Genomic DNA, 16,647 nt, shown 5'->3' on the forward strand with positions numbered 1-16,647 from the left:
TTTCCCCTCCTACTGAGCTCCCAGGCCGTCCCTCATCCTGTTGAAGATCAATCTTTCTCCAGGTTCCTTAGCTCCGGTGTCTCGCCACCAAAAGAACTGCCAGGCTTCCAGACTGGATTTGTTCCCATCTTGGTGCTCTCTCAGCCCCCATTTACCCTGCCATCAGCCACACTGCTCTGCTCTGCAGCTACCTGGTTACTGCTTCACTCTGGCCACAAAGTGGGCCTCAGTTTCCACCTGGAGAGTGAATGACTGAGCAAATGAATGATCACAGCTAATGCTCTAGAGTCATTTGTGATGATCTCACTGAGTTTCCTTCCTCTATGAGCTGGGTCCCTATTCCATCTCCAGCCTGAGTCCCTACTTGCTTGGTCCAGTTTTTAAGAAACTATCTGACTTCCCTCCCTAGCACCTGGGTTCTGCAAGACCTCTGGGAATGAAGGGTGGGGAGAATTTCTGGGCTTTTCTTTCAGGCCCAGAACCACTCCAGTTTCATTCTTCTCCATCTCCACCCTCTTAGCTTCCAAAGAAGCAAGGTCAAAAATCACAAAACATCCCTCAGGCATCTTCTCAGAGTGATCTTCTTATCTCATACCAACTGCCACTCATAAACCCCTCAGTCACTGATACTGAACTGAGCCAAGGTTATACATCTGTTAATCTCCTCCTCCCAATTGTGGAGCAGGGACCACACTGCTAAACTCACCACCCTTGTATCAGGAGTATCTGGCACTTAATGGACTCGTGAAGTCGCTCAGTCGTGTCCGACTCTTTGCGACCCCGTGGACTGTAGCCTGCCATGCTCCTCCATCCGTGGGATTCTCCAGGCAAGAATACTAGAGTGGGTTTCCATTTCCTTCTCCAGGAGATCTTCCCAACCCAGGGATTGAACTCTGGTCTCCTGCATTGCAGGCAGACGCTTTACCATCTGAGCCACCAGGGAAGCTCATTAACTGACTCAGTAACTGAATGAATGGATGAGTGAGCAAATGCAGTCAAGGTTTCTGCTCTGATCCCAGCAGCTAGGTGCTACAAAAGTGGGTCCAAGAACCCCTCACCACACACCCTCACCTTAGCATTACCCATTTGCTCATCCTCAAGCTTCATTTGGCATTCCAGATGGTACTAGTGGTAAAGAATCCACCTGCCAATGCAGAAGACATAAGAGATGCAGTTTGGATCCTGGATTGGGAAGATTCCCTGGAAAAAGAAATGGCAACCTACTCCAGTATTCTTGCCTGGAGAATCCCATGGACAGAGGAGCCTGGCAGGCTACAGTCCATGGGGTCACACAGAGTTGGACACAACTGAAGTGACTTAGCACACATCCAAAGCTTCATTTGGTATATATGACTTTCATGCAACCCTTGAAGGTAGAAGGGAAAATAGTCCCTGCCCAGGTCCTCTGATAAGGATAAATTCTCACTGTGAAACATTTGTAGCACAGAAAACCCCCACCACTCCCCTGCCAGTTCTGGCCTCGCTTTTCTTTGCATCTGGAAATTCCTTCCATCAGCCGACAATTTATCTTCACATGCAACACAGAATCTGTTCACTAGGTCCTGAGATGTATTTTTTAAAGGGCATAAAACAAAGGATGACGGAATACATGATTCATAGCAGTTGCCTCTGGTGTTGGGTTTGCGGTTAGTTTTTTTCTTATTCTTTTCTATAGCTTCCAAAATTTTTTCCACAATAGATTTGTATTTTTATAATAAAGGAAACTTAACAGTCTTTTTAACCATGTAAAACCATTCCTCTTGATACAACTGGAGACCTTTCCCTTCCAGGTAAAGGAAACGTGTTACAAAGCATAGCTGATCTGGGGACTTGCATGGTGGTCCAGTGGCTAAGACTTCGAATTCCCACTACAGGGGGCCTGGGTTCGATCCCTGGTCAGGGAAATAGCTCCCATGTGCCACAACTAAATCTAAAGACCAAAGATCTCATATGTCACAACTGAGACCCAGGGCACCCAAATAGATAAACAAATATTGAAAAAAAAGATGTCTTCAACCCCAGTCCTACCCATCTTTCTAAGCCCAGCTTTGCTGTGAGACTAACGAGCGTGCACCATCTGGCTCTGAGCAAGAATTCTCCCCAAGAATCTCAGAATCCAAGAACCTTTAGTGGATTTCCCCATTCCTGTTTTACTACATTTATCCTCAGGAATGACTTGATTAATACATTATGTCCCCCAAATACACAGATTGAAGACATCTTTGACCTACCTTTTGACCTCATCTTCCTCATTCAACTACCCACCAAATTCCATCTATTAGATCTCCAAAAGGTCTCTGGTGCTCATCTTTTCCTCCCAGCCTCACCACCAATGCCTTGATCCAGACCTTTAGTCTTGTCTGCTTGGGCTACTGCCAGAGGCCCTTCACTGGTCCCTTGCTTCCAGTCCAGCTCCATTGTTTCCCCTCAAACATAGTAACTTTAATTTTTCAGAGCAGTTATAAGGTTCACATCAAAACTGAGAGGCAGGTATAGAGATTTCCCATATATACATGCATCGCCTCCCACATTATCAATATCTCCCATTAGAGCGGCACACTTGTGATTGACAAACATACATTGATACATCGTTATCACCAAGTCCATAGTTTCCATTAGGTTCACTCTTGGTGTCATAAATTCTGTGAGTTTGGGTGAATTTATGATTGTATCTACCACAGTAGTATCATACACAGTAGTTTCATTGCCCTAAAAATTCTGTGTGTACTGCCTTTTCATTTTGATCTGTCACCCATGGCTGAGATGAGTTTCCTAGAGCACAGCGGGATCAGTGACTGGCATTGTCTCTCCAATACATACAAAAAAAAAGTGTGCTCTTTTGCACAGATGCAAGACTCCATGGTCTTGTCCAGGTTTCCCTTCCCCGTCTATGTTTTGTTTACCAATTCTGCCCTCCATGCCCAACCACTGACACAACTCTCTCTCTTCACTCGCACGTCTTCCTCCACACTCTTGCTCCCACGGTTCCCATTGTTTGGAATGCACTTTTCCTTTATTTCTACCTTCCCCCCCCAAATTCCACCCATTTTTCAAAGTCCAATTATTTAAATACTTCTTACCCTAGGAACTCCTAGTCCAATTCTCATTGCTTGTGGTCTGAACTACATGACAACTTTCCAAGGGCCTTCTAACCGCCAATCTCTCACCGTTTCAACCCACCTCTTAACACTGTTGCTGGACTATCTTGATCTAACACTATTTGAATACATCAGAGCTGCCCTCCCTATATTTTCCTTATGTGTGGTGTGCTGCTAAATGTTTAACAGCCAGCTCAGGGTAAAGGGTGGAGAAGGAAATGGCAACCCACTCCAGTGTTCTTGCCTGGAGAATCCCAGGGATGGGGGAGCCTGGTGGGCTGCTGTCTATGGGGTCGCAAAGAGTTGGACACGACTGAAGTGACTTAGCAGCAGCAGCAAGGTAAAAGGACCGTGATCTGCAATATCTGCTAACTTCTGTGGTGTAAATACTTCTGTAGTGCCAACTTTAAGTTACTAATAAGACTTTATTGAACTCAGAATTAGTGGGAGGTGTGCACAGTTGGCTCTCATATGCCTATATAACAGTTTCCCTGGTAAATGGTAAAGAATCCACCTGCCAGTGCGGGAGACATGGATTCAATCCTTGGATCAGGAAGATTCCCTGGAGAAGGAAATAGCAACCCACTCCAGTATTCTTGCTGGGAAAATTCCATGGACGGAGGAGCCCGGTGGGCTACAGTCCATGGCGCTGCAAAAGAATTGGCCATGACTTGGCGACTAAAGACACATGCCTATATAATCAACCTTCACCACACCATTGGTTCCCATTTACAACTCTTCATTGACATTCTTTAAAATACTCTTTGTACTATACTTGCAGCTCTTTGTAAATCTGAAATTATTTCAAAATAGAACTTTTAAAAAGCCTACCAAAAATGTCTACCAGAACAGATTTAGACTCATTTGACAAACTTCTTTCTCAGCAAAATGTGGGTACTCTCTAAACTGTTACCGTCTGAGAAGGGAATGAGGAAATAATGAATGCAATTAATTGCCAAGACATCCTCCAAAGCCAATGAAAGTCTATAGAGGGAATTCCTTTGCAGTCAAGTGGTTAGGACTCTGCCCTCTCACTGCCAAGGACCCTGGGTTCAATCCCTGGTAGGGAACTAAAATTCCACAAGCCCTGCAGTGAGGCAAAAAAAAAAAAAAAAAGTCTATATAAGGGTAACTGGAGAGTTTTTCAAGAATATTTGAATTCTAAACTCAGTGAGTGGGTGTAATCATAAGAAAGTGAGAAAGGAATGTGAATGTCATTAAGACAAGATAGAATCTGACCAATTGTATTTTGAATCAGTTCTCAAAATCAGTTCTTGTCTTCTGTGTGGACTGAAGACAATACTCAGTGTGCCAATCAGGAAGAAAAAAAAAAAAAAGGCCAGAAAGATTGTCTAATAATTTTCAGGGCAGTTTCAATCCAGGATTATTACTATTCCAGGATTCTTTCCGAAGGTAAGACAGCTAGGCCTCTTTTACACTGAAGACAAATGCACTATGGTCTTAGAGCTATCATGAAGTAAGTGCAGTTAATTCCTTTACTTTGATTTCAAGATTCCTTGAGTAGGTTTTTTCTTTCCACTTATATTTTCTTACAGACAGGATGAACAGATGGATCAGCCAACACAGATGTTCTGTTCTCCTTGACCAATTCAATTCATTTAGAAAGAAGTTGATATGCCATTTCTTTGTCAATTTTTTGTGAGTTCACTTGGTTTCAGTCAGGTGTACCTTCACTCAACGTTAAGTTTACAATGTACCAAATATTTGCCAGGCACAGTTCTAGGAGCTGGGGGCACAATGGTAAACAAAATCAGTCAGACTCCTGTCCTTATATATGTCATATTCTAATGGAGAAGACCGGACATTAATAAAGTAATCACACAAATAAATGGATTTGTGGGAACCAACAATCTGGGTAAATGCTATAATGTTTGCTCTGAGAATATATAACACAGTAAGTTGGCTTAGTCTGGTAGGTCAGGAAAGTGCTCCCTAAAGAAAGTGCTCCTTGATTGGCAAAATAAAATGCTGGGGCTTACAAAGCAGAGGACTGTACCCTGGGATGTGGTAATTCCATAGATGCAATGCCAGCATGGTCTCCCAGATACCGATTGTCTCATTACTCTACAATACTGTGCAATATTCTGCCCTTTCCTTTCTCTGAGTGTGTATGTCTTAGCCTTCCATCAAAATTATTTGTGCCCCTTCTTTTTTGAATGGGAATTCTTGGGAGCTGTCATCACTCAGCCCCTTTTAAAAATCATGGAGCTTGTGACTTAGGTCATCTAGAACTCTTCTCAGAGAAATAAACCAATTAAGAACAAAGATGACATTACATTTTTGGTTTTTTTTTTTGGCCACCCTGTGCAGCTTGTGGGAATCTTAGTTTCCTGACCAGGGATCAAACCTGAATAGCCAGGGAATTCCTAACAGTACATTTTGGTTTTTTAAAAAATAATTTTGCATATTAATTTAAAGTATTTATTTTTGGTGGTGTTGGGTCTTCGTTGCTCCTTGGGCTTTCTCTAGTTGCAGTGAGAGGGGACTATTTTTTGCTGTGGTGTGTGGGCTTATTGCAGTGTCTTCCCTTATGGTGGAGCAGGCTCTAGAGCGGGGAGGCTTCAGTAATTGCAGCACACTGGCTCAGTAGTTGTGGTGCCCTGGCTTAGTTGCCCCACGGCACGTGGGATCTTCCTGGACCAGGGATCAAACCCGTGTCTCCTATATTGGCAGGCGGATTCTTTACCACTGAGCCACCAGGGAAGCCCCCGAACAATACATTTTTACAGTAACAGCTTTATCAAGATGTAATTCACATACCATACTATTTAATTATTTAAAGTGTACAATTCAACTTTTTTCAATATCTGAAGAGGGCAAGCATCACTCCAATTTTAGAACATTTTCATCACGCCAAAAGACACCCTCTGCTCCTTTCCTTATAGTCATTAGTAATCTCTCTCCATGTCTTCATTTCCCCCTAGGCACCAGGCAACCACAATCTATCAAATTTTGTCTCTATGGATTTGCCTATTCTGGGCATTTCATGTAAATGGAATAATACATTACTGTATGTGGTCTTTTGTGACTTTTATTTAGCATACGTTTCATAGTTATGCCATGTTGCAGTGTGTACCCAGTACATCATTCCTTTTTGTCCCCCCTCTTTAAAAATATTTTAATTTATTTTTGAATACTCGGTCTTCGTTGTTGCACACAGGCTTTCTCTAGTTGTGATGAGCAGGGGCTACTCTTCATTGTGGCCTGTGAGCTTCTCTTTGCAGTGGCTGCTTCTTGTGGAGCACAGGCTCTAGGCAAGTGGGCTTCACTAGTTGCAGCAGGCAGGCTCAGTGGTTAAGGAGTACAGGCTTTATTTGCTCCTCAGTATGTGGAATCCTCCTGGACCAGGAATGACCCTGTGTCCCATGCATTCGCAGGTGGATTCTTATCCCTGTATCACCATGGAAGTCCTTCATTCTTTTTTATTGTTGAATAATATTTCATTGTATGGATATACCATATTTTATTCATTCCTTCATCAGTTGATGAACTTTGAGTAGTTTCTACTTTTTGGCTATTATGAACATCTGTGTACAAGAGTTTTAAAACTGAGGTGAATTCACGTTTTTAAATAAACAGCTCAGTGGTGTTCACTGCATTCAAATTCACGGGTTGTACAGCCACCACCTCTATCTAATTCCAAAGGACTTCATCTTTCTAAAACCCCATGACCATTAAGCCGTTACTGACCACCAGTCTGCTTTTTGTTTCTTTGAATTTGCCTATTCTGCATATCTCACATTAGTGGAATCATATGTGACGCTTTTGTTTGGCTTCTTTTACTTGTAACATCTTCAAAGTTCATCTGGTTATAGCATGCATTTATACTTCATTCTTTTGTGTGATTAATATTCTATTACATGTATACATCGCAGTTTGTTTATTCACTCATCTGTTGATGGATATTTGCGTTGTTTCCACCTTTTTACTACTACTGAATAGCGCTAAGTACTTTGCTGCAATGATTTGAGTACTTGTTCTTAATTTGGGGGTAATATACCTAGGAGTGGAATTCTTGGGTCATAATGGACATCTTTGAGAAGAGCAGGAATTGGACTTTTAAACAACGCATCCAAGAAATTTGTTTTTTATTCCCAAAGAAAATGGCAGAAATTTCAGAAAATTGAGTGGGAGGATTTGGGGGTGATAGTACAATGTGCTACGTAAATGTATTAATTCAAGCTAGTGTTCGTAGTGCACATCTACCGTGTCACATCTTAAACAGGAACCAAATTCAGGATGTTGGATTCCAAGCCCAGCTATTTAGTTGCTTGTCTTGTTCCACAATACTGTCCACCAGTCTACGGAAGCAAACAAGGTAGCCACGAAGGTAGTGCTGAAAACCTAGAAACTAGGCAACGGCACCCCATGCCAGTACTCTTGCCTGGAAAACCCCATGGGCGGAGGAGTCTGGTAGGCTGCAGTCCATGGGGTTGCGAAGAGTCGGACATGACTGAGCGACTTCACTTTCTCTTTTCACCTTCATGCATTGGAGGAGATGGCAGCCCACTGCAGTGTTCTTGCCTGGAGAATCCCAGGGACGGGGGAGCCTGGTGGGCTGCCGTCTATGGGGTCGCACAGAGCCGGACACGACTGAAGCGACTTAGCAGCAGCAGCAGCAGCAGCAGCAGCAGCAGCAGCAGCAGCAGCAGCAGCAGCAGCAGCAGCAGAGGTAGACGACTACAAATTTTCAGGAAAAGCAGCAGCTTTCTTCCCTACAACGAAGACCAGGGAAATTCATTGAGAGTTTCTGGTTTCATGGTCACCTCTTATGAAAGGGAACATCAGTGGAATTCGATATACCACACTTTATAGAGAATTCTTTTCTAAGGGTGTGTGTGTGCGCGTGAGAGTCGCTCAGTCGTGTCCGACTCTTTGCGACCCCATGGACTATATAGCCTGCCAGGCTCCTCTGTCTATGGAATTCTCCAGGCAACAATAGTGGAGTGGGTTACCATTTCCTTCTCCATTTTCCCAGGGTGCTCGTAGAGAATTGTTTGGAGACCGCAGAGGACAGCTAAGGGAAAAGAGAAATGCCATGTAAATCTTACTCCAGGATTCAGTAGAATTGCCTCTATGGAAGCCATAGGGACCAATACAGTCTAAGAATTTGAACAAGATGGTGGCTGGGACGGGACCGCTCTATCTTTCCGGGTGAAACTCTATGGCAGAGTAGAGGCGCACAGTGTTACAGAAGTGAAGCTGAAATGGGTGGTAACTCGACCACACTAGCGCGCGGGGAAGAGTGAAGCGGAAAGAGCTCTCTCGCGCATGTCTGGAACGGGGAAGCAGGGGGAGAGGGATGGGTTTTGCGACAAGGGGCCCACCCCACAGTACAAGTTTTCTGAAACGTGTGAGTCTTTCAAGTCCAGCTAAAGTCGAGGTGGGGCGTTTCCGAAGACGCATGCGTTCTAGACAAGACCAGCAATACAGTGGCGTGGTCTTTTCAACGCCTGGCGTACAGACGACGTCTGAGGTGGAAGGGGCGGTCAGCATTCCCAACACGCATGCGCCTTGAGGCCGAGGCGTTTCCTTCAGAGGGTGTGGAGTGTAGGACTCTTTATCGCGCAGGCGCAAGGACTGTCCGGTAGGGCTGGTGGTCTAACACGGGGAGGGCAGAGGAGGTTGAAGGGATTAAAAAACCGGATGCGCCTGCGCATTGCCTACTGGTGGGACGAACTTAGGCTTTGTGAGGGGCGGGTTCACGTATGCGCGTCACTGGATGGGTAGGTGGGAGGGAGGGTGGAGAGCAGGGAGTATCTGTGCGCTTGCGCAGTGCGGGGGTGGAGGGCGGAGGAGATAGATAGCACGCTTGCGCGGCTGTCACAGGGCTGCTTGGTTGGTCAGTCGGGAGTCGGCGCCTGCGTACTAAGACCCGTGTGCAGCAGCGGCGGCGGCGGTAGAGGCGGCGGCGGCGGCGGCGGCGGCGGCGGCGGCAGCGGCAGTGGGCTCGGAGGCAGCGGTTGGGCTCGCGGCGAGCGGACGGGGTCGAGTCAGTGCGTTCGCGCGAGGTGAGAGCGGGCAGGGCGCGCGTGCGCGAAACCTTGACTTGGGCCTGGGAGTAGAGATGGAACTGCGCGAGGGTCGGGGAGGGGGCAGAGGGGAGCTGCGGCTCTGCCGCACGGGGTTCTGTCTGCGAGCCGCGCGAGGTGCGGAGAGACTTGGGCGCGCGACCCGGTTGGCGCGCGAGGTGACGGTTGGGGCTGGCCGGGTGACGTTGGAGCGACGCAGGGCGGGGGACGGCGAGCCGCGAGGCCGCCACGCGGGAGAGGCCGCCGGGCGGCCACGCCAGGGCGAGAGCCGGGGGCCAGATCGGCCCGCCGGGGCAAGGGTACCTGCGCCGTTGTGAACCGGGAGCCGCGAGGCCACGTGAGGTGGGGGAGGGGGCTGTTCGGTGAGAGGGCATGGGGGGGGTTGGCGGCTGGCGGGAGGGGGGGAGGGGAGGCGGCGTGGCTCCGGCCTGGCGCGGCCTTTGAGGAGGGGGCAGGCTGCAGTACCGGAAGTGCCCCCCACGGGAGGCTGCCCTCGGGGTCGGAGACCGCATGGCCGAACGTGGACGGGGGCCGCATGGCAGCGCGGGGACCCCTCCCCCCAGGTCCCGGCCACCGGAAGCCCCGGGCGGCCACATGGTGGGCGGGAGCCGGCAACCCCCAGCGCGGAGAGAGCTGGTCTTCGCGGGCGCCTAAGGGAGCTTGGAATTTTGAGGAGTGGGAGAGCCCGGAGGCCCGGATCCGGATCACCTCGGAGAGCCCGCTGTGGGCATATGTTACGGCTCCCCCCCACCTCATGGATCTTTGGAGCTTTCCCCCCAGCCCTCCTGTGAAGTGAGGCGGCCAGCCAGGTGTAAGTGACGCTTGTCCGTGCTGGGAGGCCAGAGAAATGGGGAAACCGAGGGCGATTGGACGGGAGCCCAACTCTCGGACGTTGCCGACGGCGCCTTAAAGTCCCGGGCAGATGAGTTACCCGCTGTGATAGGTGCTCTTCACCTTGTCACTGTCTTTGTCGTGGTGTCGGACCTGAGAGTGCCTGGTTTTAGGGTCCTTAAACTCTGCTAGCCTAGTATAATTTATACTACTCACTACTACCAGCCTTTTGCTTTCATTTTATTGTCATTCACCACTCCCCACTCCCCCACTTTCTACTGACTGTACAGGCCGGGCCTGAAAAGCCGACAGGACTGATGCATCCTGGGAAAAGTGGGAGGGCCCTTGAGGAGAGGCTGGGTTCCTGGGTTCCCTTTGGGAAACCAGAGGTGTTTGGCAGGGAGATCAGTTAGAAAACAACTTTGCTTTCTCCCTCTCGGCTGCATCTGCAAATGCATGTTGGAGAGGCGGGAATCCCCCAAAGCGCCCTTGTGGTTTCCTGTACCAATGACGGGCTCTTGTGTGGATAGAGTTGGGGGGGGTGTAACAGAGACGGGTGGGGCTCCCAGTCCTCCGGTCTCCACCCCCTCCCCCCCACATTAGCCCCGCCTTTTTGCTGGCTCATAGCTGCTCACCTAATTATAGCCCTGGTTATGTGTGGGGAACAGGGGTGGTTGGTTTCAGTGGCAAGTAACACCTGAGTCCTCCCTCGACCAAGAATTAGGCCTTTGCCCATATCAGAGATTTGGGATCCTAAATTCCTGGAGCTTTTGGTATTTCGAGCCACCCTTTTAGCTTTCATTTGGGGTGGGGATCCAGCTTATCTCCACTGCCACACACACCAGTTCTTCGGTATTTTTGATCTAATCAGCATTTATTCTAGAAGCTGTTATACGTGGGTAAAGGGATAAAGTGCTAGGGAAAAAAATGAAGCAATGTTTCTAGAGTGGAGTGGGATGGATTGGAGACCCTGTTAATTCTTTCCTCACTGACCCTAGCTCTCTTTTTGACTCTAGTTGGAATCGTAGCCTCTTAAAATGGCAGATGATTTGGACTTCGAGACAGGAGATGCAGGGGCCTCAGCCACCTTCCCGATGCAGTGCTCAGCATTACGTAAGAATGGCTTCGTGGTGCTCAAAGGCCGGCCATGTAAGATTGTGGAGATGTCAACTTCTAAGACTGGCAAGCATGGCCATGCCAAGGTTAGAATTTCATTTCTGTACCTTGCCTTCCCCACCTGCTGTCGTCAGTGCTAGCCCTCTATCTTACTTAGCTCTTGTTTTACTTATTACCATTTGGCTTCTGGTGGTCAGTACTCAGCCCTGGACACCTTTTTCAATTATTGCACCAGCCTTCAGCTTCCTCCTCGGTTACCCTCCTGTGCCCCAGCATCCTTGGAGCCCCTTCCTTTTTCCATCTTTGTGTGTCTCCAATTTTTCTTCATGGTCCTCTATGCTCTGGCTGTTCAGTTGCTCTGTTCTTTTTCCTGGCCTTTGCTTTTTGTATTTGTTTCTCTGAGTCTTTGTAGGTGCTCTTTGTTTCCATGACTTTGCCCATGTTTTCTTCAATCCTAACATAAAATGCACCCCTCCCCTGGCAGGGCACCAGTGCACATCTCTGCACCTCTGTACATCATTGCTCCACTCTCCAGTTCCAGCTTTCCCATCACATCTCTGATGCAAGGTCAGAGTGCCTCTACCTGCCCCCTCTTCTTGGAGCCTGCTTGCTTACTTGGTCAACATTTTCCTTACAGCTTTCCTTGTAACTTCAGACTCCCCACCTCCCCCCCACCCAAAACTTCAACCTGATTCATCTTTGAATTTCCTCTGCTTTTGTTCCTTAATCACTTTTTCTGTCTTCTATTGACTTGGCATTCGTCATGGGTTATCCCCAAATGTCTAGCTCATTCTCTGTTCTTTGCAGTTCCCTTAATTCCTATATGTGTAGTTCTGCTCCCTCCCAACTCCTTTTTATTTTCAGTTCTTATTCTTGTTTTCTGAATTCTTTTCTTATCTTCCAAGTTCTTGGCCTTTTATGCTCATGTCAATAAAAGTTCTTGTAAACTCTTACCTAGGTTCCTCCTACTCTCGTAGAATCTTGGTCTCTTGTTAATGTTTTGATAGCTTGAGGTAACTGACTGCTCCAAGGCTGCCCTACAACCTTACCTGTGTGGTCAGCTACAATTTCAGTGGTGGTCTTTTGGCCTCAGGCTCTTTTTAGAGCCCTTCAGTGAGCCTTTTAGTGTTTTCCTTTTTGAGTTGATTGGTTCAATTCCAACTCCTTGTCCTGACAACCTAGTGTGACTTCCCCCCACGAGCCAGGGATCTCCTCCATCCTAGAGCATAATTGGATTTCTTTGATGTGATGTAGGTCCATCTGGTTGGTATTGACATCTTCACTGGGAAGAAATACGAAGATATCTGCCCGTCAACTCATAATATGGATGTCCCCAACATCAAAAGGAACGATTTTCAGGTACGTAGGTGGGTTAGTAGTAGTAGTCTGGGGGGGTGGACAGTAGAAGTTGAGACTGGCCAAAGACCTTGTGCTGAGAGAAGGGAGATGGGCAAGAGAGGGTATTTGGTGTTAGCTGTTTGCCGCCCTAGTTTGCCCATCACTCCCTTCATTCTCAGGTTACTTGTGCCCATCTTCAGCTTTCTTCTCTATCTGCCCCTAGCTGATTGGCATCCAGGATGGGTACCTATCACTGCTCCAAGACAGCGGGGAGGTGCGAGAGGACCTCCGTCTGCCTGAGGGAGACCTTGGCAAGGAGATTGAGCAGAAATACGACTGTGGAGAAGAGATCCTGGTATGGTGCTCCTAACTTTGTACCCAGCTTTGTTCTTTGTGCTTCTTCCCCTGCTTTGCACTCAGACATGACTCCCCTTCCCTGTGCTCTTCCAGATCACGGTGCTGTCCGCCATGACAGAGGAGGCGGCTGTTGCAATCAAGGCCATGGCAAAATAACTGGCTCCCAGGTGAGTGTGACTCCCCCCTTTCATACACTTTATTTCCATGAAAGAGCTAGATTAGTCTTAATGGCTTACTTTCTGCCCCCTAGCATGGTCCTGCCCCCTCACCCTTTTTCCCTGTGAAGGTTTACCCTGTCTTACCTGGTTTCTCTCTCCTACCCAGGGTGGCTGTGATGGCAGCAGTGATCCTCCAGCCTGCAGAGGCCCCCTCCCCCAGCCTGGCCCAGCTCTGGCCTGGCCCTTGGCTGGACTCCTCCTACACGATTTATTTGACGTTTTATTTTGGTTTCCCTTACCCCTTCAATCTGTCGGGGAGCCCCTGCCCTTCACCCTGCTCCCTTGGCCAGGAGTGAGTGCACCATGGCCTTGGTGAAGCTGCCCTCCTCTTCTCCCCTCGCACTACAACCCTGGTGGGGGAGACGGGGTGGGTGCTGCTTGTGGTTTAGTTTTTTTTTTTTTAATTCAATTCAATCTGGAATCAGAAAGCTGTGGATTCTGGCAAATGGTCCTTGTGCCCTTCCCCAACTCTTACTTAATCTGACCCCTTATTTCCTCCATAGCCCTCTATCCCAAGCACCACCCCCACAGACTGGGGACCAGCCCCCTCCCCTGCCTATGTCTCTCCCCATCTAAAGATGGGGAGGGAAGAGGAGGAGAGGGGAGGGGACATGCCCCCTCCTCAGGCATCTGGGAGGGCCCTGCTCCCATGGGCTTCATCCTTTCCTGCGGGCTCTCTCCCCGACACATTTGTTAAAATCAAACCTGAATAAAACTACAAGTTTAATATGAAGTCCCCAACTCAACTGCTTTTTTGAATTAAATGGGTATTTATTTGGAAATCTGAAGAGTACAGGTTGAATGAACTCTGCTGCTGAGTTCATTACAACCAACCCTGCTGTCGCCCTGTGATTCCTGCCAGCCACTGCCCACCCTCTTAAACAGTCCAGTGGGAGGCAACACAGACAGCAGCCAGGGGCAGTGGCAGGTAGATTTTATTGGCCTGGTACTGGGATACCGGGGATCCTCCCCAAGGGCAGGGGTTGGGGTCAAGGCTGAAGATAAATCTGATGGTCACTTGTGGTAGAATCGTGGATTCTGGCTGTGCTGGATGAAGGGGAGCCGAGGGCCAGGCTGGCTGGTGGTTGCAAAGCCCGACTGGCAGTGGTGATGAAAGGAGGGCCTTGTCAGTGTGCACACCCTCCTGTCTACTCCACACCAGAGAGCCACCCCAGGGAGGGGAAAGGAAAACGGTGCAATGCAGGGATTCTGAGGGACCCGATCACCACCCTTACCTTTCCTGCTGGTTGCATCTGCACAGGAAGCTGGGGTGAAGCCAGGAGTCCAGGGGCAGGATGCAGAGCTTGGGGATGCATGGGACGCAGGGAGGACTGCAGAGAACAGTGTCAGCAACTGAGGCAGCCTGAGGTTCCCCTTAGCATAGGCAGCCCTTGACTTTGCAAGGTTCTACTCACTGAGTCAGAGAAGCCAGTCTGCTGGTTAGCGTGTTCCATCTGCTTTTGTAAGGACAGGGCACCACCAGGCTGGAGAAACCCTAGGCGGGGAAGGAGTGTGAAGTGAATGGAGAAGGGGGAAAGGAGGAAGGTAGGATGCATGGAACTGGGCCCCAGCATGGGGTGTTCCCATCACCTGTCTGGGTGGGCTGAAAGTGGCTGTGCACGGCATAGGGCTGTGGCTGTGGCTGAGACAAGTACTGCACTGCAGGAAACGCGGAAGGTGCTGAGGAAGGCAGGAGGCCATTAGAACTTCCTTGTAGCCTGTTCAACACTCCTCCCTTTGGGTCTTGAGGAAAATTCCTCTTCCCACCTCACCTCTGAGCTGCTGACTAGGACTGTAGGCAGGCTGCGTGGGTCCATAGTGAGGTGGGGGTTGAGCAGCTCCATAGGCGCCACCCGGGCTACCTTGGAATTGCCCATGCTCCGGGGTCCCTGCGAAAGCAGCTGCTGAGCCCACGTAGTGCCGGGTCTAAGAAGGAAGGATGAAAACTCACTGCCTGTAAACTCCATGAAGCAGAAATTCAAGTGACAGCACCCCCATTCCCCCTATTCAGATGTAGACACACTCAAGACTTGAGTGCTGGCTGGTGAAGATGCTAGGGTCTGGGTGGAAGTAGGAAAAAAAAATTCAGCCTAGACACCCAATCTTCCTACTCTTACCGTAAGTACTTGGGGTCCAAACATCTGTTTGGCTCTGTCAGCTGCCATGAGGGTGCCTGGGCGATTGTGTCCTCCAGGGCTCCCTAGAGAGGGAGAGGGGTGCTTCATGATGTTGCAACTCCCAGGAGGGCCCATTCTGACCAGTAGTTTCTTAATCCTCACCCTGCATGCTGAGGAGGTGAGTTCCGGTGTGAACGGTCAGGCCTTGCTGGTATGCTGCTGATGTCAGAGTGGTCAGGTCACTGGAGCGAAAGGAAAGCGGGTCAAAGACAAGTCTGTCCTGTCTCCACCCCCACACACTTCCCTTCCCATTTGCCATTAAACACTGATCTTTTGTTACCTGATCCCTGTTACACTTTGGCCTCGATTTTATTTTTAGTTCTTTAATCTCACCTCTGCTCTTTTCGCCTCCGTTTTTCTTCCTCATGTAAAACTTTCTTGAGCTGCAGGAAAAGTTGATGCTTCTCTTCCTGTAGAGCTAAAAGCTTCTCCTGCAACTTCAGGATCTGGGGAGGGGAGAGAAGATGAAAGCAGGAGAGCCAAGAGAAGAAAGAAGTGGGAGAGATGGAGGGACTGCTTACTTGTTCCTTGGTCTCCTCTAGTGACATTCTCTCTTCCATCTCCTTTTTCTTCCTTCTCTCCTGCTCTTCCTTCATCTTCTGTTCCATCATCTTGTCCACTTCTTCCTCCTCTGAAATAAGAGGCAGAATGGGCAAGCGGCAGGGTGTTAAAATATTAGAACATTAAGAACTGAAGAACAGCAAAAACTGGTTATCCCAGTGCTCTGGAATAGGCTTCATCACTGTGAGGGGGCTGGAACGGGGAGGTTTATTAGGTGCTCTCCAAGGTCCTTCCCAGCTCCGGGCGTGGCCTTTTTTAACTCCCACCACCATCACCACGGGGCTAGCTGTCCCTCTGGCTTCGGCCGTCGTGCACTGGTCTGCCCGTGGGTGGGGGTCACCGTGGACCGCGGAGCGCCCGAACCGTGTGTCCTCCCGCTTTGAGCCCGGCTCACCCTGCCGCTTGCGCTCCCGCTCCATCATGATGTGTCGGTGCAACGCCCTGGCCATGGCGTTGGACAGCTTCGGACGCTCCAGAAGCGCAGGCATGGTGCTGCTGGGGACGCTCGGGCCGTGAGCGCCCGGCTCTGTCGCTGGCTGCCAGACCTCTGGCCGGGCCTGCGGGGAGGCGGCAGCTCAGTGGGAGCGGGCCGCGTCCAGGCGGAAGCCGCCGCCCGCCGCCCCGGTCACGTGCCCGCCGCCCGGCCGGGCCCACAGCGCGGCTCTTCCGCGTGCGCGGGCCTGGGTCTCGGTCTCCGTGCTCCCGCCCCTGCCCGCCACCCGGGCGCCCGCCCCACCCTACTCGCCTTCTCGTCGCTTTCTCTGTGGCCTCCCGAGCTGCAGGACCGCGGCGTCACATCCGGCCGCTGGGCCGAATCCTTCCGGAGTCGGGCCTCCGCGGGCTCGCTGGTTGGGCGGAGCGGCGCAGACGGAAGTGCCGGCGACGGGTGCTCGTGGTG

The 16,647-nt window shown here is 49.7% G+C and overlaps 2 protein-coding genes and 1 long non-coding RNA gene across 9 annotated transcripts; 1 reads left to right on the top strand and 2 right to left on the bottom strand.

Moving 5' to 3' along the window:
* Positions 1 to 7,190: 7,190 nt before the first annotated feature.
* On the bottom strand, positions 7,191 to 8,606 carry LOC121820686 (uncharacterized). Its single transcript, XR_006061368.2, has 2 exons — positions 8,075 to 8,606; positions 7,191 to 7,834 (listed from the first exon to the last, which is right to left on the bottom strand). It is a non-coding gene; the product is annotated as an uncharacterized LOC121820686 (long non-coding RNA).
* A 29-nt stretch (positions 8,607 to 8,635) lies between these two features.
* Positions 8,636 to 13,744, top strand: EIF5A (eukaryotic translation initiation factor 5A). Of its 6 annotated transcripts, XM_042255206.2 has the most exons (7): positions 9,361 to 9,493; positions 9,825 to 9,962; positions 10,999 to 11,184; positions 12,353 to 12,457; positions 12,660 to 12,791; positions 12,887 to 12,960; positions 13,118 to 13,744. In XM_042255206.2, the coding sequence occupies exons 3-6, from the start codon at positions 11,020 to 11,022 to the stop codon at positions 12,947 to 12,949; spliced, it is 465 nt and encodes a 154-aa protein (XP_042111140.1). In that variant the 5' UTR covers positions 9,361 to 9,493; positions 9,825 to 9,962; positions 10,999 to 11,019; the 3' UTR covers positions 12,950 to 12,960; positions 13,118 to 13,744. The 6 variants fall into 6 exon arrangements, with proteins under 6 accessions (XP_027829746.1, XP_027829744.1, XP_042111140.1 ...); XM_027973945.2 differs by lacking the exons at positions 9,361 to 9,493; positions 9,825 to 9,962 and adding an exon at positions 8,636 to 8,706; XM_027973943.2 differs by lacking the exons at positions 9,361 to 9,493; positions 9,825 to 9,962 and adding an exon at positions 8,965 to 9,130.
* Positions 13,745 to 13,930: 186 nt separating this feature from the next.
* GPS2 (G protein pathway suppressor 2) lies at positions 13,931 to 16,549 on the bottom strand. 2 transcript variants are annotated; one of them, XM_027974994.2, is made up of 11 exons: positions 16,495 to 16,549; positions 16,144 to 16,306; positions 15,710 to 15,819; positions 15,522 to 15,634; positions 15,291 to 15,370; positions 15,129 to 15,211; positions 14,784 to 14,937; positions 14,602 to 14,691; positions 14,427 to 14,506; positions 14,247 to 14,342; positions 13,931 to 14,109 (listed from the first exon to the last, which is right to left on the bottom strand). In XM_027974994.2, the coding sequence occupies exons 2-11, from the start codon at positions 16,235 to 16,237 to the stop codon at positions 14,026 to 14,028; spliced, it is 984 nt and encodes a 327-aa protein (XP_027830795.1). In that variant the 5' UTR covers positions 16,238 to 16,306; positions 16,495 to 16,549; the 3' UTR covers positions 13,931 to 14,025. The 2 variants fall into 2 exon arrangements, with proteins under 2 accessions (XP_027830795.1, XP_060251387.1); XM_060395404.1 differs by having other exon boundaries at positions 13,931 to 14,342.
* Between the last annotated feature and the right edge of the window lie 98 nt (positions 16,550 to 16,647).

Source organism: Ovis aries, chromosome 11, assembly GCF_016772045.2.
Source record: "Ovis aries strain OAR_USU_Benz2616 breed Rambouillet chromosome 11, ARS-UI_Ramb_v3.0, whole genome shotgun sequence".
NCBI classification, from domain to species: Eukaryota; Metazoa; Chordata; class Mammalia; order Artiodactyla; family Bovidae; genus Ovis; species Ovis aries.